Source organism: Agrilus planipennis, unplaced genomic scaffold, assembly GCF_000699045.2.
Source record: "Agrilus planipennis isolate EAB-ADULT unplaced genomic scaffold, Apla_2.0 scaffold156, whole genome shotgun sequence".
In the NCBI taxonomy this organism is placed as follows: domain Eukaryota; kingdom Metazoa; phylum Arthropoda; class Insecta; order Coleoptera; family Buprestidae; genus Agrilus; species Agrilus planipennis.
In genome coordinates, this window is record NW_020438859.1 from 460,904 (window position 1) to 481,871 (window position 20,968).

Genomic DNA, 20,968 nt, shown 5'->3' on the forward strand with positions numbered 1-20,968 from the left:
CACCATTCGTTACGAAGATTTATTTGTTTTATCTGTCGCCATTTATTTTTGAACCGCGTAAATAAAAAGCAAACGCAAAGGTCCAAGCCAAGTCATAAAAATATCGGTGAATTACGTGGCATTTTACTAATACAACCGGCAAAATAAGTTACAATTACTCTATATGTGATGTACATATTGTACAAAGTGTGTATTGCCAAATTTGCGACTTTATCCAGTTAAAATTATCTTCACTTTATGACTTCGTCACGAAAATACCTCCGTACGATCGCACGTGAACAAATGGTGATTAAAATTGAGCATCGTTTATAAAGCAAAATATGGCCCATCGGGGGGTCATATGTACGTTTTAATTTAGAATTTCATTTATTTGCATCTACACAGTGACGTTAGCTAGAGTCGTAAAAATTATCCCAATTTTTACGTGTCTTTTTACGATGATTGAGCTATCCGGTAGCGTATGCCAAGCCGTTTATGTTTCGCTTTTTCGAACTATCAAATAATGACCCAAGTACAAAGGGGACTCAAATATAAACTTAACTTTTACATATATTTATTGAACAGTAATGAAGGTCTAGTCAGAGACATATTAGAGGCAGAAACGGATGTTAGGAGGTGCAAAGGTAGACTTAGATTAGATTACTGTTCTCAAATAGTTAAGGTGGGTTGCTCTAGCTTTGGGGAAATGCGAAGATTAGCTCAGGATAGGAAAGAGTGGAGGTGCGTGTCCAACCAGTCTTAGGACTGACGACCTTATGATGATGATGAATTCACACAAGCCATTCATTCGATATTTCTCAATTTATTCTGCTGCCTTATCTACAAGCTTTTACCACCGATTTGGAAGCTTGAATATTCCTCGTTTTCCTCCAGGGACGCGAACAAAACATAGTCACAGGCAGACAGACAAATATGAACTATGAAAATAATGTTTGAGCCCATTTCTCTCAATTTAAACCTTGTTAATTTAAACTCCCATAGCTGATACCAATTTCTGATTAGATTTCTTTAAAAGTTAACAGCCGATCATGTTGAAGTAGCTCTTGAACGGCGCGGGTGTTACCATCTATAAAACTTATCCCTGGGTGTCAATCAAGGTTCTTTTTTATTCATTATTGGCACGTTATCGGTCACCCTCAGCTTCTCTGACTCACGTATTCACTCAATTCTGGGACAGTGTAGTATTCCCAAACCGTTCTTTATCGAAAGCTCTATTAAGCCAAATTAAAACTAAAAACAGAAAAGTCCACACCCTGGATTTTGGCCCCCAGAACACAAGATCATTTATACCCTCACAGAATCTCACCCTGATAAGATTCTGAAACTAGCTTACTACTATTTTAACATTTGATCTGATTATATTGTGTCCTACCTTGTTTAACATAAAATGAAAAAGTTGATGAAATACACATTTTACCAGCAAAAAATTGAAGATTTCACTCAAAAAAAGAACGCGTAAGGTTTAAGGGTATTTCGAAACTGCTTACTGGGTTAACGATGCTTTCGTGAAACTATTTCTGAGCTGCATAACAATTGTTAAGTGCAATAATTATTTATTAAGAAGGCTGCTCGTTGGAGATACGAGTGAAATGTGCACCGTGCAAAATTTGCATTTATTTCATCGGCCAGTTCAACGTTCTTGCTGGGCAAATTTAAAGTAAGCGATTAAGTTGAAAGGCGACGTTGCCAAGCCCGTAAATATCTGTCGTGTGTAAACAATTGTAAAAATTATGGCGAAATTCGATTTTACGAGAGGTGCACTTTTCCCTATCGTATTTTGGGTAACACACACGCATAATATACACCGAGTTCTGGTCGACAAGACGACACTGTTTATAAATTAAAAAATCTCGAGATGAGTCAGCAGTGCGAAAATGTAACACACCCTGAAGGAGAAGAAATCGCATTTGTTGTATATTAGGAAAGGATTCTACCATTTTCCGCGTGGTTTCCACTTTCGAATTCGACTTCTCGTCCCTAAAGTCAGGAAAAATGGTACTTTCGGGAAAAGAGCATGATAAGAAATTGTGTGCGGTCCTAGGGAAGAAAATAATATCATACCTCCTCTCGGGAATGCCTTACTTTCTTCCCTTGGTGAGTAAGAAAACTGTCCTCAAAGTTTGAATGAATGAAAATTTGTCTTAAGTGTTTGCGACTTCGCAATAAACGGTAGAAATTTCAATTTAAATTAAAAAGAAAACGAAGTCAAGTCTTTAAACGTCTAAAACAAATTGGTATTTCCTGAAAGCTGTAGGTATTGGAAGAATAAATTACGAAAGATGTTGTTCATTTCGATTCCATCGTAATTCGCGATTAGTTTCGTCGTGGCGCGTTCCCGGCGTCGTTTGCCGAAATATCCGGAACCGAAACAAATCCTCGGGAAAATTACAGATGCTTGACCTCGATCCCGATGCATGTTTTACGTGGCAACGTGGTAGGGAATCCTTATTACGACGAGTTGATGTGCCTCCATTCTCAAAAAAGTTTATTTCGTGAAATGTACCAGCGAACGACCAGGAAAAAGAGAGATCGATGTTCGTTTGTTTTGATTAGTCGGTGCTGATTTTCGTTATCGGCGGGCAACTATTTATTTTAAAGTATGACTTAACTTCCAGCAATTTGCAATCTAGCTAACGGATTTGTTTGAATAGATGCCACGGTCGATTCGATACACGCTAAAACAGTGCCAGAAATGCCACGTAAAACAATTTGTACCAATAAACCGCATCCTACAGAAGGATTCATTAAAGAATTTCGCCATTTTAAGGCATAAGAGTACTGAGGAATACCGAATACAACATAAAACCAATGATTTAATTCATTTTCTATAATACTTTGAACTAAAACATACATATTCACAAGGAATGTCGAATGGGATACATTGTTCATTAAATAAGAATGTGTGATAAATTTTACGTATTTCCAACCACATCTTACCAAATCTCTCTAGTTTTTATGCCGATGATTCTAAAGATCCCAAAAAGGTCTTTAAATTAACCATTTTTTCATTACGACAATTCTTTCCAATTTGTAGCTCACAATATACATACCATATAGAAGTAGGTCAATAATATTTAAGGTAATATATCAAGCAGTATATCGCCATCTAGTGATGTCTGCCGCTAGTTCATTTTGTTGTTCCCTGAATCCGTGTACCTAATGCAAATTATACTTTTGGTTTATACGAGAAGATCTCACCTTCATGTCGAGGAAGACTATTAAAAGGAAACCCAAAGGTAACCATTCGCCTTTCTTTGTCTTCCACCCCCGTATGGTACCTCCTATGGGAGAAAATATTACGTTCGAAATAACGCCGGTGCGGGAAAACGTTTATCTTTTGTTTGAAGACGCAACCTGGCAGAGCGGGCGGTATTTTTAGAAGATTACGTTATTGCAGGTAAAAATTTTAAAAGGCGACTGATCACACACACCAACACACCTTTACTTCCGCAGTAACGATATTATCGGCGGATTTATTTGCTGTTTGTTTTCTCCGTTTTTTGTTTCGTTAGCAATTTGTCTTTAATTTTTTTTTTACCTTGCTTACTTTTCAACACAATGATCGATAAAACACCAGTAATAACCAGCAGAGGAATTAAGAATATGTATGTGTATAATGATAGAATATGAAAATGACCCCATAATAAAGTATGTATACTACGTACGAAGGGAGGCAAACTAACGGGGTGGGTACCGTACTTTCTTCCCAAGACCCAAATACGATGATTTTTCCGACGGAAACAACGCGGGGTGGTAAAATCCTTTCCTAATAAGGATGCAACTTTTTATCTGGAAAGAAACATTACGCTTTTGATCCTTGGTGGTGGGTAAGATTTTATTTTAGAAACACTATTAAACTGACTGTTATGAGAGCCACTTTCACACTGTTATCAGGATATTTAAAACTTATCCAAGAAGCATAAATTTTTATAGTTTTAGTTGTAAGTTGTACAGATCAGTTATTTTGAAACAGAACATAGGTAAGTACCTGAGTTGGACACGTAAAATACTGAATTCCTATCGAGTCTTGGTAGAGATGACCATTTGGATCGCAGCTTGCAATCGTTTCGAAACCAATGAAAACTATCCATGATAAATAAATACTTAGATAACTATTTAAGAAACCATTTTAAATAACAAGAAAACTACACGTTTAACTTTGCGCACATAAAAGTTAACTCTAAAACATCAATGGTACAACAAATGTCACCGTTATCAGTTTTCTAAATCGCGAGCGAGATAAGTAATGTATTATCTACGTATATATTAATGTATATATCTCTGTATCATTGGTATCATTTTTATTCAATAAAAGTAAAGGTCAATCAAATGTAACATTAACCATTAGTCGAGTATCAAAATAATTAGGCACCCTAAAATATAGGGTTCAAAACGGGTAAAATTAATACCTATTACCATAAATACAATTTACAAACGTAACTAGCTTTTTTCAGTTTTAATCGTACAAGAAACGTTAAATGGGTTCGACCTTCAAATAACATCATAAAAAATTACTTGTTGGGAATAACTGATCTGCTTATCAATATAGGTATTTGTTATCTGTTTCTTTTAATTAGCATTAAATGTATTTTTATCGTAATTATTAAAAAAAAAGGCAAAGGATTCTATAAACTATATTATGTGCATGGTCAAGCATTTGCAAAACAATTGCATGTGGCGTAGTACAAGTAGGTACGTTTAATTTTTACCACTTCAGTACATACTTTTTGGCATGAAAATGGATTTGCAGATATGTAGGTAGTAATTATAAATATTAATAGACTTCAAACAAGAAATTTTAATGACCGCTTCATTGACTGGGCTAATATCATACGTACAAAGAATAATAAATTAACAAACTCTGCAATCATAACATAAATTGTCTATTGTAATAACTGTTATTAGCAAATAAGTACTATACACCTGTTTTGTACCTTTAATAACGCTAAGTAACACGCGATCTAAATTTGCCTGCTGGAAGGTAAATTTATAAATCGCACTGGTATGTGGTCGACGACGTTTAGATGGAAATCTTTCGTAGATGAATCATTCTCGTACCGCGGATAAAATGCATACCTATCTCTTCTGTGATCATCACAATTATAAAAATACCTAATCATCATCATCATCAAACGACAGATTCTTGCTGCCTCCTGCATGACGCATAATATTGTATGTATTATTTAGTTATATGTATACGACGAAAGACTGCATTATGCTTCAAACCACCAAAACTTGAGGGATATTTTTCTCATGAAATTTTGAGATTTATACTGATATAAAGAATAGTTTTCCGGGTCCGGACTCAGGAATTTACTAGAAACACTTATACAGTGAGCAGTTACTAGTGTGTAAGTGTGAGATAAGATTGAATAGGGACATAATAAACACCCTGTATTATTACATGTACATATAATGAACGAAATGGAATGGTATCGCGTCTATATTGGTGGCACAGAATTAAAGTCCTAATATGTACCGGCAAAATTACTGTGGAATTGTGCTTTACGGTTCCTGAAATTGTCTGAATAGTTCCCATTTTCCATCCACCCCCTCGGCTCCTCCATAACTACCGTTTCTCGTAATAAAATCGAACGGCCAAGTTCAGGGACGAGTGCCTCCCAACAAAGGCAGTAGGTAGGGAATATCGGGACAACGACACGCCCCTCCCCCTTTTCCTCAACCTCCTTCCACTCCCTTTTTCATTCACGGGTAAAATTTAGACGCGAAATAAATGGCTTTTGAAAAGGAAGATTACACGATACAACAAAAAAAAAAAAACACGTCAAACGATCCGTTTTTGTTTCCTTTATTATTATTTTTATCATTGTTCCTTTTTATAACGGCTTGGTACCGCCTTCTGTGAGCTAAATTAATTCTTACAGTTTTTATTGAATCGTAGCTTGAGCAGGGTTATTAAGGACTGACATAGGAAGGAAGAAAATATCTTACAAGTATAGTTTGAGCTGGAGATCTTACCTTTGGCTATTTCTGTTTTCTAGCACCTATCTTCATGAACTTAGAGGATTATCCGTCCTTCATATGCTTTTAATACGTTTCTCATCACGTTCCTATTTTTTGCTTCTAAAAATATCCGCGAAACACTAATAAGAAAAGTATCAATCATCTCAAAGGATAAAATCTAGAAATCCACGCCGAAGTAGAAACTTCAACTTCGGTAAACCTTCGAGAAAAATTTATTACATGGACAATTCTGTTTATTAATTTAAATTGTCTATAAAACATAAATCATAAAAATAAATCTAAGACGATCCGGTCCGCACCTACTGCCCTCCTGATGGTGTTACTACTGCTAAAACTAATTTACCATTTGACGCCCACGGTCTTTCAAAAGCGACTTGGCATTAGTTTATTTAATTAGTGCAGTTTTCAATGTTTACACGCGCTAATGTACACAACATTACATGCAGATAGGAGGTAGAACTGCTATTACTGCACAATATATTCATGTATACGCTAATAACTGCCGTTGCATTTGACGTCAGTGAAATGCGCCTTTGGTCTTTAGCAGTCGCGACTACCAACCACCCCCACGATACCGTAATTTACGTGGTTGCTCTACTAGGCGATCGTTGGCGAAAACCTACCTACCCTCTCATCAATCTACTACACCCTTTGCGTAGTTGCTCGCGATCTCTCTTTCTACAGTACGCCACAAAACATTTTCTTCGCTCATAAATAATACAAACAAACCTACATAATTCTGAAACTTACTATTCGTACTCTTTTGTAATAAACGTAGAATGCAAACAACTACACAACTTCCGAATTTGCCATCAAGTACAGCTTCAAAATCGTAAATTTCGTTGAAAGTAACACATTTCTCCCAACGAGTAAAAAGTTTTTTCATTCCGAAAAATTATCCCGACTTCTCAATTCCAGGACTTGAAAGTTGCCTTCACCTCATTGCCCAAGGTCTAATGATTATTTTAGAGGACTCTCTTGAGTGGAGGAAAAGAATAAAACTCGCATGGCGAAAAATTGGGGGAGTAAGCAATTAATCATTACACCTCAGGCGATGAGGTGAACCCTAGACAAAAAATTTCAGTCTCCCTCCAGTCTCTCAGAGTCTTTCAGCGTCTCTGAGAGCGTATCTCACAGTTTCTGAGTTATTGCCTAGGTGTTTTTATGGATCTCTCACAGTCTCTGTATGAGATACTCGAACGATAAATTTTTTAATTCAGAGATTCGAGACTCTCGTTCAGAGATTCGAGTCTCTTGTTCAGAGACTGGATACACAATAAGTATCTCTCTATGAGCGACTTGAGTTTCTCGTTCAGAGACGCTAAACAGTTTTTTTGACAGTCTCTCTCAGCGACACCACAGAGACTCGATGAGAGACGGCGACTCGAGTCTCGCTTTCAGAGACTGAGAGACTGAACATTTTTATCTCTGGAATGTAGATATCAAATCCTAAATTCGAGAAATGTAGGAAACATTTTTCAATAATGGAATGAAAAAACTTGTTACACATTAAGACAAATATGACTATGAGTAAAAAAATATACGATTTTAAAACATAACAAAATTGAGCTTTTATGAACTTTTCTTTTTAGATGTTCAACTTGTAATTTCAGATATAGAGGACTATAACTGTAAATGAAGAAGTATCAATATAATTATGACACAATTTTTGGTTTAAACTGTACACATGACGTGCCACGAAATGCACCCTCACCCCTAGACAAAGATATTTTGGCCCAGTCGATTCGTTGCATGCCAAAACAGCCGTATGGGCTCGTCGCTTTTTAGTCAAGTATTGACTGTTATTTATAACGAGCGGCAAATTACGAATTACCTTGCAAAAGTGTCCCTTATACAGTAAATTGCAGGTCATCTATCTATTTTTATCAAATCATTCGAAAACCTATCATCATTTTTTAACAAAACATCAAAAAGTGCAGAAGATAGTAAACCTACCTAGAATAAATTGTACAGTTACCGAATAATCCACATATTTGAAAGAGTGTAATATTTTAAAAACATTAAAATTGAACTGCATTAACAATTTGGCAATTTTCCCTTAAAGCGTCCACCTACGACTGAAACTTATTGATATGTAAGCCAGTTTAAAATTTTTCAAACTTTTCATAGGTGGATTACCTACGTAGTTTCGTAATACATACTCGAACCGAAATTTTCCGAACACAAACAATACTTTTGTAGGTAGATTTCATTTACAACTCTCAATGCTAGCTTCTGGATGAAAATTTGTTTGTTTTTGATGTACTACTCAACAAAAATTTTATTAACTCGATTAATTTGTCAATTAAATTAAAATGTCATTTAAGAATTATAAAAATCTTAAAGTTCTTGAATAAGGTAATAATTGAAAAGATAAGTCAGGAATCAATAAATTTCAAAAATTATCTACAAAATTGAAATGAAATTTTTGCGTAGGTCGGAAGCAGTAAAACAAAAGATTAAGAGATGAGATCGGATCGGATCTATAATTACAACTACGTTATGAATGAAAATGCTTCGAGAGTACATGTTATAAACATGGCATCCTGTACAAATCGTGCCAAAACGATAAATCAATAATCGATTAATTTGTTTATCAGGAAACTACGAACCGGAAGTTTACTATCATTATCGCTTTGTCAAACGAATTGGCCGGTGACGATGGACAAAACGGGGAAATATTTTCCGACCTTAAAAAGAGACAACTTACACACAAAACCATTTCTGTTTAAGGTCATTAAAGTTCAAAAACATGTTCCTTCAACTCCAGTCGGATATATGTAACAGTGTCCCTCGAGAAAGGATATTACAAATAATATTAAAAACAAAAATAAATCCGTAATTTATGATTTCAACAGTAGATACTCAAATGTAATCTTAAAATGTTACTTACATTTTCATTGAGAGAAAAGCTTACTCGATCGTGCAGAAAATTTAATAACGAAAAATATTTGCTCATCAATATATTGTTACGAAATATTGCAAACAAAAACGCAACTATGCAATATTTTTGCACGAATTATTTTCAATAACCTCCTAAAACTTGCTGAAAGCGAAGGAAGTCTGCCTAAATGAAAAAATAAAACAAATGAACACACAAAAAAAAATACTGCACTCACCACTTGCGTCCAAATCCACTCCACTGTCTTTTTCTTCGGCTGATCGTCTTTCTTTTTCCGCTGCAAGGAAATAAAGAAAGAGTCGTCAGCAAAACACAAAAAAAATCTTCTAACAAAGGAAGAAATTTTTAAACAGCCGACAAACGCTTGATTAACAATTTAAATTTAACAAACGCTGGTAGCTACCTTGGATAAACTGGGAAGTCTGTTTTCTCCTATGATCTCTACTTTCCGGTCGAATGCGGTCCATGAGCTTGTCGATGCCACGATTTTTCTTGTTGAAAGGACCAGGGCATATATCTTCGTATAACTTCATGCACAGTCTATGTACATTGATTAGGCATGCTAGAAAACAAAAATAGAACAAAATCGTACCAATTAGTTTAACACTGAGTGGTATTCTGTTCAGCCGAAATGTCAAATTTCAAATACATAATGTTTTGACCTTTCAATTTCGTGTTCTATTTCGAAAATATTTCCGGGAAATGGACGATAAAATTTTACGATTTGGTTGTATTTCAGAAAATTGCAAAATAACACACTCTTAATTGATTGATAGAAAAGCGATCCACGTGTGTTAATTATGAGGGGAAATGTGGGGTAATACAGAACGATTCACTTAACTTTGCATTTATTTCCCATAGAAAAAAGCAGGACTTTCCTATATGTATAATACAATAATATTTTTATTTAATTTTTTATTTTTCAACTCAATTTCAATTAGCCGATTGTTTTATCACATATTACCCCATTTCTACCAAAGTAAAACAATTAACAGCAGCCAAAAACAATTGTAAATTACGTTGCGAGTACCAATTGTTTTACGTTTCTGTTTTGTTACTCGTTTCGATTTTTTCTTACCTGAGCATTGATATCCCTGTGGTCCAATCCCGTAAATTATTTGGTGGCAATGATTACAAACTATCACAGTATAATATTGTTGCGCGACAAACGGATGTCCTTGATGATTAAACTGCAAGAAAAGCGAAAGAAGAAACGTAACAAGGCGTATATTTTCTCCTTATTATATTAATAACGCGACGCGGTTTAAAATTATAACGAAAGTGGTCAACACCATCAGCAAAAGCACTGATTACCGAGAAAATTGTTGCTAATATCCTATAAATAAATTACGATATTTGATACTGAAACAATCCCATGCAAAACACCAGTTAAAAATTAAATATTACACTCACTACCAACAACTTATAGATAAGGAACGAAGTAATATGACCTTTAGTTATTTTTATTAATTTGTAACCAGCCACATGTTACAGTAAAATAAAGCTGTGAAGTTCTTGATGTAATGTAAAACGGGCAGGAATGCTGTGCAAATCAATATGCACTTGATTGTATTAAGGTTCTCTTCATATATTAACATTTTTATGTAAGAGAAAGCATGCATGAAAGATCAAATTTTGGCACAATTTTATTTTTTCAACATCCGGAACAAAATTTTCGTACAATCATCACTATAAAGACATCATACATTGTCAACGATATAATTTTTTTTATCAGAATTTAACACAAACTCCCACCTTAAATTGAAAGTCAGTCACCACAAACGTCTTCACTGTTCAATTAATAAGCCAGAACTAAGCACCAAGGCAAAATATCGACATAATTTTTTTTTATTTTTTGTTGTCTTCGTTTTTCACTTTGAAGGGTATCTTTGTTTATAACACGTAGACATGCGATTTATTTTTTTTTGTAATGGTGTATGTACATACATACATGCCTACACATACAGAAACCAAAAATACTACGAAAATATTGCGAGAGATCTGCAAACGTGTGCATCGTATACCACTAAACACCATTTGCACCCTAAACGTTGGTGTCTATTTAACGAACCAGAAACAGAGCCAATAATATTCTATTATTGTACAATGTGCATACAAACCAAACATTAACACTCCCCACAACAATACAGAAAACACACATATGCATGTGTACGTTTGATCCTGTACACATTTATTGGATGCTACAACACCCAAACTCATATTGTAAACTGTTTATACACCATTACAAATTTAAACCTGACCGAAAAATCAACTACGTTTTCAATTCACGATCTACAACTGTAACAGTCGAACGAATCAATTTTATCGATTGGGCGGTTGTAGATCTTTAAAAATCACAAACAATTGTTACAGAAGATATTCGACTTTTGAACAATTAAATTTATAATTCCGGATAACAATATCAAAAATAAAATACTTACGTAACAAAATCGAGAACTTGGAAAGAAAAAGTTCTGGTTTCTATTTGAAACATTTTCGACTGAATTCAAAATTTTCCGATAATTCCCGTTCTTCCAGTTTATGACCATCACTAATTTAATTAGGAAAATCAAATATGGGCATCTCAAATCACAGAATACANACGACATCACTCTTATTTCTTCCAGAAAGCTTTACCAAGAATCTACCCTAAGGAACGACATCACTCTTATTTCTTCCAGAAAGCTTTACCAAGAAAGGAATACATATATTTTAAGCCCTACATGACGTTTGTATTAAAATTCTACTTACTAAAAGTTGTATATTCTGTATTTACTGTCTGATTAAAATATTTGCACGGAAAAGGTGGAAGGAAGAAGTTGAGAAGCCGTAGAATGGCAAATCCTTATTACAAGGACCTTGAAACGAATTTCCCAGAAACACAAAGAGATTACGCTTTATCTGTTCGAAGCACTTCCTAAAATATTTCCTTGAAACTCACCTTCTATACATATACCTAACATAGAAAAGCTCTAAATTTAATAACTCATTTTGAATTCGAAACAAAACAGAAATATGGAAATTTGAAGAATAGCTCCGGTGACTGTAATCGATAAGACAATTTTTCTTACTTCTTTATTAAGGAATACCTCAAAATGGCTGCAAAATTCACTTTTTACTGAATGTAATACATAATTTGAAGGTGCGTCTCAACAATGGCCCGAATAATAAAGCGTCTCACTCAAGTCCTTGAGACCCGAATTGTTTTCGTTTTCTTAACGCAGAAAAGTAATAACGTTAATTTTAGAAAATAAAATCCAAGTCAAGGATTGAAATGATCTACTTTTTTATGTAAACTGGACCGTTTGTTTGAAACCACCGCTGAGCCACCATTTCGACGTTTTATAACTTTCAATAAACACACATACAGAAGACCTAGCCAGTATCTACACTTATTTTACAACTATGAATTAAAACAATCGAAATTCATTTTCAGCTAGTTTCAATTTCGATAATTTTATAATTTATTTTTTTGATAGCAATTTTGCCTGACATTTCTTGCACGTGCTTTAAAATGCCAAAAGGATCTCTCTCTCATCTGGTAAGCGTAGCAAACCCTGAAAAATACTCAGGTATTATCGTAGCTGGCAACTAACAGATGCTGTTAGCACCACTAGCAGCTGCTTTATTAAGAGGGTTGAAAGTTGAAATTTAAACCTGTTTCCGATTTGTAGCTGAGGAGACGGATTTGAGTTGGCTGCTTCCCTTACAATTATATAATCCATACTTTAGATATGCCGTGATGGAGTAACACGAGTGAGTGAAATTATGCATTGTAGAACTGGTAATACACGGTATGTAATGTGTACTGAATACAGAACATACTATCATGCATTATTTCATCATCGAAGTGCAGATAGGGATGATAATTAATGAGGGTGGCCAAACTGACAACTACCGTCTCAAAATCAATAAACTTTGGAGTAACTTACCGGAAAGCTTACCTAGAATATGCCTCATCAGATAATAATTAATTTGATACATATGAATTAAATGTTTCTAAAGTTTTATTAAAACTCCAACTTTTAGCAGTATTACTTTTATTCTTGAAAAAATACCCGCCAAGCCCAGACAATGATGGGGTTTTAATATGTAAGACATTTTTACCTATGTAAAAGCTTTCTGAATTTCCTCATTGTTTTTATTTCTATTCCTAACAAGTTCATAAAAAGATAACTGTTAGTTTTAGCTGAGAAATTGTAAGTTAAATACTGACCTATATAACAATATCCTGAGTCAAATTCCACTTTATGTTAATAAAAAAGTTTTTAACGTTCTTTATGGTAATTTTTAAGAAATTAAAAGGACTAGCAGTAAATATTATGCGAATTACTAATCGAATTGTATTATCCAGACCTGCTTTGGTTTAGAAATAGAATTTTTTTATACAACCACCTCATTGAAAATACAATACAATCGCCTCGCTGAAAATTTTCAAGTAAACCTTTTGACGTCTTTCGGGAAAAACAGAGAAATCCTATAAAATGTTCTGAAGCGGTAAATTCTCCTGTCAGCCTACATATAAAACATAATACAATGCATGCATGCGGTATTATAATGTCAAGTGTCATCCCTCGGCATTTCCCTTGACCTTTGACTCCTTCTGAATCTGTTTTCACCTATTTTCCGGCGCTTTATAAACAGTTTTATTAATGAACCAAGTATTAGTCATTTCACCACATTTGCTACTGCTATATTATTCGTCAAAATATCTAATAATCTCTAGGTCGTTATATACTAGGCGCCCTTACAACATCAAATGACATCTACTGAGGATAAGTTTAAAAATGGGTGCGTTTTTATACTTGTGGAAAATGAGCATGTTCTAAATACAAATTGCACTTAACTCAGTGACTTCCTTCCATAGAAATTTGGTTTTTGCTTCGTTTTAATTAGTAGCCCCCTAAAAAAATTGTTATTCCGAATTCCGTAGGCTGCACCATTCGTTACGAAGATTTATTTGTTTTATCTGTCGCCATTTATTTTTGAACCGCGTAAATAAAAAGCAAACGCAAAGGTCCAAGCCAAGTCATAAAAATATCGGTGAATTACGTGGCATTTTACTAATACAACCGGCAAAATAAGTTACAATTACTCTATATGTGATGTACATATTGTACAAAGTGTGTATTGCCAAATTTGCGACTTTATCCAGTTAAAATTATCTTCACTTTATGACTTCGTCACGAAAATACCTCCGTACGATCGCACGTGAACAAATGGTGATTAAAATTGAGCATCGTTTATAAAGCAAAATATGGCCCATCGGGGGGTCATATGTACGTTTTAATTTAGAATTTCATTTATTTGCATCTACACAGTGACGTTAGCTAGAGTCGTAAAAATTATCCCAATTTTTACGTGTCTTTTTACGATGATTGAGCTATCCGGTAGCGTATGCCAAGCCGTTTATGTTTCGCTTTTTCGAACTATCAAATAATGACCCAAGTACAAAGGGGACTCAAATATAAACTTAACTTTTACATATATTTATTGAACAGTAATGAAGGTCTAGTCAGAGACATATTAGAGGCAGAAACGGATGTTAGGAGGTGCAAAGGTAGACTTAGATTAGATTACTGTTCTCAAATAGTTAAGGTGGGTTGCTCTAGCTTTGGGGAAATGCGAAGATTAGCTCAGGATAGGAAAGAGTGGAGGTGCGTGTCCAACCAGTCTTAGGACTGACGACCTTATGATGATGATGAATTCACACAAGCCATTCATTCGATATTTCTCAATTTATTCTGCTGCCTTATCTACAAGCTTTTACCACCGATTTGGAAGCTTGAATATTCCTCGTTTTCCTCCAGGGACGCGAACAAAACATAGTCACAGGCAGACAGACAAATATGAACTATGAAAATAATGTTTGAGCCCATTTCTCTCAATTTAAACCTTGTTAATTTAAACTCCCATAGCTGATACCAATTTCTGATTAGATTTCTTTAAAAGTTAACAGCCGATCATGTTGAAGTAGCTCTTGAACGGCGCGGGTGTTACCATCTATAAAACTTATCCCTGGGTGTCAATCAAGGTTCTTTTTTATTCATTATTGGCACGTTATCGGTCACCCTCAGCTTCTCTGACTCACGTATTCACTCAATTCTGGGACAGTGTAGTATTCCCAAACCGTTCTTTATCGAAAGCTCTATTAAGCCAAATTAAAACTAAAAACAGAAAAGTCCACACCCTGGATTTTGGCCCCCAGAACACAAGATCATTTATACCCTCACAGAATCTCACCCTGATAAGATTCTGAAACTAGCTTACTACTATTTTAACATTTGATCTGATTATATTGTGTCCTACCTTGTTTAACATAAAATGAAAAAGTTGATGAAATACACATTTTACCAGCAAAAAATTGAAGATTTCACTCAAAAAAAGAACGCGTAAGGTTTAAGGGTATTTCGAAACTGCTTACTGGGTTAACGATGCTTTCGTGAAACTATTTCTGAGCTGCATAACAATTGTTAAGTGCAATAATTATTTATTAAGAAGGCTGCTCGTTGGAGATACGAGTGAAATGTGCACCGTGCAAAATTTGCATTTATTTCATCGGCCAGTTCAACGTTCTTGCTGGGCAAATTTAAAGTAAGCGATTAAGTTGAAAGGCGACGTTGCCAAGCCCGTAAATATCTGTCGTGTGTAAACAATTGTAAAAATTATGGCGAAATTCGATTTTACGAGAGGTGCACTTTTCCCTATCGTATTTTGGGTAACACACACGCATAATATACACCGAGTTCTGGTCGACAAGACGACACTGTTTATAAATTAAAAAATCTCGAGATGAGTCAGCAGTGCGAAAATGTAACACACCCTGAAGGAGAAGAAATCGCATTTGTTGTATATTAGGAAAGGATTCTACCATTTTCCGCGTGGTTTCCACTTTCGAATTCGACTTCTCGTCCCTAAAGTCAGGAAAAATGGTACTTTCGGGAAAAGAGCATGATAAGAAATTGTGTGCGGTCCTAGGGAAGAAAATAATATCATACCTCCTCTCGGGAATGCCTTACTTTCTTCCCTTGGTGAGTAAGAAAACTGTCCTCAAAGTTTGAATGAATGAAAATTTGTCTTAAGTGTTTGCGACTTCGCAATAAACGGTAGAAATTTCAATTTAAATTAAAAAGAAAACGAAGTCAAGTCTTTAAACGTCTAAAACAAATTGGTATTTCCTGAAAGCTGTAGGTATTGGAAGAATAAATTACGAAAGATGTTGTTCATTTCGATTCCATCGTAATTCGCGATTAGTTTCGTCGTGGCGCGTTCCCGGCGTCGTTTGCCGAAATATCCGGAACCGAAACAAATCCTCGGGAAAATTACAGATGCTTGACCTCGATCCCGATGCATGTTTTACGTGGCAACGTGGTAGGGAATCCTTATTACGACGAGTTGATGTGCCTCCATTCTCAAAAAAGTTTATTTCGTGAAATGTACCAGCGAACGACCAGGAAAAAGAGAGATCGATGTTCGTTTGTTTTGATTAGTCGGTGCTGATTTTCGTTATCGGCGGGCAACTATTTATTTTAAAGTATGACTTAACTTCCAGCAATTTGCAATCTAGCTAACGGATTTGTTTGAATAGATGCCACGGTCGATTCGATACACGCTAAAACAGTGCCAGAAATGCCACGTAAAACAATTTGTACCAATAAACCGCATCCTACAGAAGGATTCATTAAAGAATTTCGCCATTTTAAGGCATAAGAGTACTGAGGAATACCGAATACAACATAAAACCAATGATTTAATTCATTTTCTATAATACTTTGAACTAAAACATACATATTCACAAGGAATGTCGAATGGGATACATTGTTCATTAAATAAGAATGTGTGATAAATTTTACGTATTTCCAACCACATCTTACCAAATCTCTCTAGTTTTTATGCCGATGATTCTAAAGATCCCAAAAAGGTCTTTAAATTAACCATTTTTTCATTACGACAATTCTTTCCAATTTGTAGCTCACAATATACATACCATATAGAAGTAGGTCAATAATATTTAAGGTAATATATCAAGCAGTATATCGCCATCTAGTGATGTCTGCCGCTAGTTCATTTTGTTGTTCCCTGAATCCGTGTACCTAATGCAAATTATACTTTTGGTTTATACGAGAAGATCTCACCTTCATGTCGAGGAAGACTATTAAAAGGAAACCCAAAGGTAACCATTCGCCTTTCTTTGTCTTCCACCCCCGTATGGTACCTCCTATGGGAGAAAATATTACGTTCGAAATAACGCCGGTGCGGGAAAACGTTTATCTTTTGTTTGAAGACGCAACCTGGCAGAGCGGGCGGTATTTTTAGAAGATTACGTTATTGCAGGTAAAAATTTTAAAAGGCGACTGATCACACACACCAACACACCTTTACTTCCGCAGTAACGATATTATCGGCGGATTTATTTGCTGTTTGTTTTCTCCGTTTTTTGTTTCGTTAGCAATTTGTCTTTAATTTTTTTTTTACCTTGCTTACTTTTCAACACAATGATCGATAAAACACCAGTAATAACCAGCAGAGGAATTAAGAATATGTATGTGTATAATGATAGAATATGAAAATGACCCCATAATAAAGTATGTATACTACGTACGAAGGGAGGCAAACTAACGGGGTGGGTACCGTACTTTCTTCCCAAGACCNTTTTCTCCTTATTATATTAATAACGCGACGCGGTTTAAAATTATAACGAAAGTGGTCAACACCATCAGCAAAAGCACTGATTACCGAGAAAATTGTTGCTAATATCCTATAAATAAATTACGATATTTGATACTGAAACAATCCCATGCAAAACACCAGTTAAAAATTAAATATTACACTCACTACCAACAACTTATAGATAAGGAACGAAGTAATATGACCTTTAGTTATTTTTATTAATTTGTAACCAGCCACATGTTACAGTAAAATAAAGCTGTGAAGTTCTTGATGTAATGTAAAACGGGCAGGAATGCTGTGCAAATCAATATGCACTTGATTGTATTAAGGTTCTCTTCATATATTAACATTTTTATGTAAGAGAAAGCATGCATGAAAGATCAAATTTTGGCACAATTTTATTTTTTCAACATCCGGAACAAAATTTTCGTACAATCATCACTATAAAGACATCATACATTGTCAACGATATAATTTTTTTTATCAGAATTTAACACAAACTCCCACCTTAAATTGAAAGTCAGTCACCACAAACGTCTTCACTGTTCAATTAATAAGCCAGAACTAAGCACCAAGGCAAAATATCGACATAATTTTTTTTTATTTTTTGTTGTCTTCGTTTTTCACTTTGAAGGGTATCTTTGTTTATAACACGTAGACATGCGATTTATTTTTTTTTGTAATGGTGTATGTACATACATACATGCCTACACATACAGAAACCAAAAATACTACGAAAATATTGCGAGAGATCTGCAAACGTGTGCATCGTATACCACTAAACACCATTTGCACCCTAAACGTTGGTGTCTATTTAACGAACCAGAAACAGAGCCAATAATATTCTATTATTGTACAATGTGCATACAAACCAAACATTAACACTCCCCACAACAATACAGAAAACACACATATGCATGTGTACGTTTGATCCTGTACACATTTATTGGATGCTACAACACCCAAACTCATATTGTAAACTGTTTATACACCATTACAAATTTAAACCTGACCGAAAAATCAACTACGTTTTCAATTCACGATCTACAACTGTAACAGTCGAACGAATCAATTTTATCGATTGGGCGGTTGTAGATCTTTAAAAATCACAAACAATTGTTACAGAAGATATTCGACTTTTGAACAATTAAATTTATAATTCCGGATAACAATATCAAAAATAAAATACTTACGTAACAAAATCGAGAACTTGGAAAGAAAAAGTTCTGGTTTCTATTTGAAACATTTTCGACTGAATTCAAAATTTTCCGATAATTCCCGTTCTTCCAGTTTATGACCATCACTAATTTAATTAGGAAAATCAAATATGGGCATCTCAAATCACAGAATACAAAAGCAAAGAATCTAAGTGATAAGTTACTTCAAAAAAACTTTCATAAGCAAACCAAAAAAATCAGCAAAGAGCGGGTAGTTTACAAATTGCGTCATTCAAAATTTCGCCTTTTCGAGCCCAAACAAGCTACACCCCCATATAAACGATTCAGTGCGATTAAAAATAAGTCTAGTCCTTGTAAGCAATAACCTTCCCTCCCACTTGTTCGTGAAAAATTTTAGGTAGTCGTTTTCATTAAAATAACATCCAAAATAACGAAATTCCACATATTTTTTTTCTATTTTTCACTTCCTTTACCTTATAGATATTCTAAATTTTTTTATTTTTCCAATTTTTGGGGTTAGTTTAACAATAAATGGTAAAAAGGAATTCATACAGTAATAGTTTATTACCATTAATGGTATTGATTGAGAAATATGGAACGTTTGAAATTTTAAGTCAACGTTTTTTTAAGGGTTTCTATTTTCCTTTTCAAAAAAGAAACCCATAGAAAAACAACGTTTTAGCCATTTAACCCAAATCACCTAGAACTTCACAGTACCATCTCAAAGATACAAAAAACAGACACTTACAAACACACTTTCATACGTTCTTAATTTTTTTTTTGCTACTACGTAGACATCAAAGTGAATTAAAATAAAATTATCAATCAAGCCGTTAAAAGCAACAAGAAGAAAACCATGTTTATTATTATGTTATCAAACACTAAACAATTCAACTTCATTCAAATCATTAATACGATCGGAGAACAAGCAATCTTTGTTTTTTTATCGACTACTTTTACATTGGCAAAAGGAAAAAAATAGCACTCAACATAACACAAACTACCCATTTAAAATAAAAAAGAAAGCTGAAAGATTCAACGAACGAAATGAAAACAGAAGGGAAGTGAAAGATTATCTGTAGAATATTACTGTCTCCACTAATACTGCTAGAGGGCAAGCGGTCCCTCTGACCTACACTATACTACAGTCGGAAGTTAGGGGAGAAAGCCTTCTTCAGCCTTCCCTTAGGAATCTCAGAAATTAGTGAGTAATAATTGGGGGAGAAAGGTAAAACGAATGAAAGAAGACAGCAAACATTGTCTATAGAATATTACCACCCAACTACTAATGCTGGAGGACGGGCGATCACTCAAACCTACAAAGTCGGAGATCAGGGGAGAAGGCTTTGTTCAGCATCCTTCTAAGAATCGTAGAAATGTATGGGTGGTAATTGGGGGAAAAGGTGAAATGAAGGAAATGAAAACAGAAACAAAATGAAATATTACCTATGGAATACTAATGCCCAACAACTAATGTTGGAGGACGGGCGGTCCTTCAGGCCTACACTGTACTGTAAAGTTGGAGGTCAAAGGAGAAGGCCTTGTTCAGCATCCTTCTGGCAATCGTCGGAATGGATGGGTAGTAGTTGGAGGAGAAAAACAGGAGAACAGTGAAAGATTATCTATGGAATGCTACTGCCCAACTACTAATGCTGGATAATGGGCGATCCTTCTGGCCTACACTATACTGTAAAGTTAGAGGTTAAGGAAGAAGGCCTTGCTCAACATCCCTCTAGAAATCGTAGGAACAGAAGGACGGTAGTTGGAGGGAAAAAGATGAAAGCAACGAAATGAAAACAGAACAGAAAGAATTATTATCTGCGGAATATTATAGTCGCAGCTTTTGCTTAAATCATCCAAGAAAACAACAGAAAACTTGGATCATAGAAACGGAATCGAACCAGTGTCCGTTCGGACCCTTAACGATGATGTAGAGTCCAGTCTAGACTGGTATACCACACCGCTGAGTAAACGATATTGTATTTATTTACGAAAGCTTACCTTTCGGGAGTATTTTCCTATAAACTTTGTACGAAACGATTTTTCTTTATTAACGAATGTAGGGCACCTATCCAGAGCGTGACCCGGTGGTCTTATGCCAAAAATTCTGGTTATAACTGTTGCCAAAGCTGCCACCATCAGATAACGTCTTGGATCATAATTTTCCCTATCTATTTCATCCCTGCAACAAAATTACCACCAAAAGAGCAAATTAAGACGATAAGACCTTTAG

At 34.9% G+C, this 20,968-nt stretch overlaps 1 protein-coding gene across 1 annotated transcript in view; it reads right to left on the bottom strand.

The window, feature by feature from the left end:
• The window catches only part of LOC108741019 (rho guanine nucleotide exchange factor 11), a 123,184-nt gene that overhangs the window by 73,285 nt on the left and 28,931 nt on the right, over positions 1-20,968 (bottom strand). The window contains exons 12-15 of the mRNA XM_018475586.2: positions 20,737-20,917; positions 9,966-10,077; positions 9,291-9,449; positions 9,105-9,164 (exon numbers count right to left, since the gene is read on the bottom strand). Of these exons, the coding sequence (XP_018331088.1) occupies positions 9,105-9,164; positions 9,291-9,449; positions 9,966-10,077; positions 20,737-20,917 (512 nt within the window). The remainder of the gene's footprint in view (positions 1-9,104; positions 9,165-9,290; positions 9,450-9,965; positions 10,078-20,736; positions 20,918-20,968) is intronic.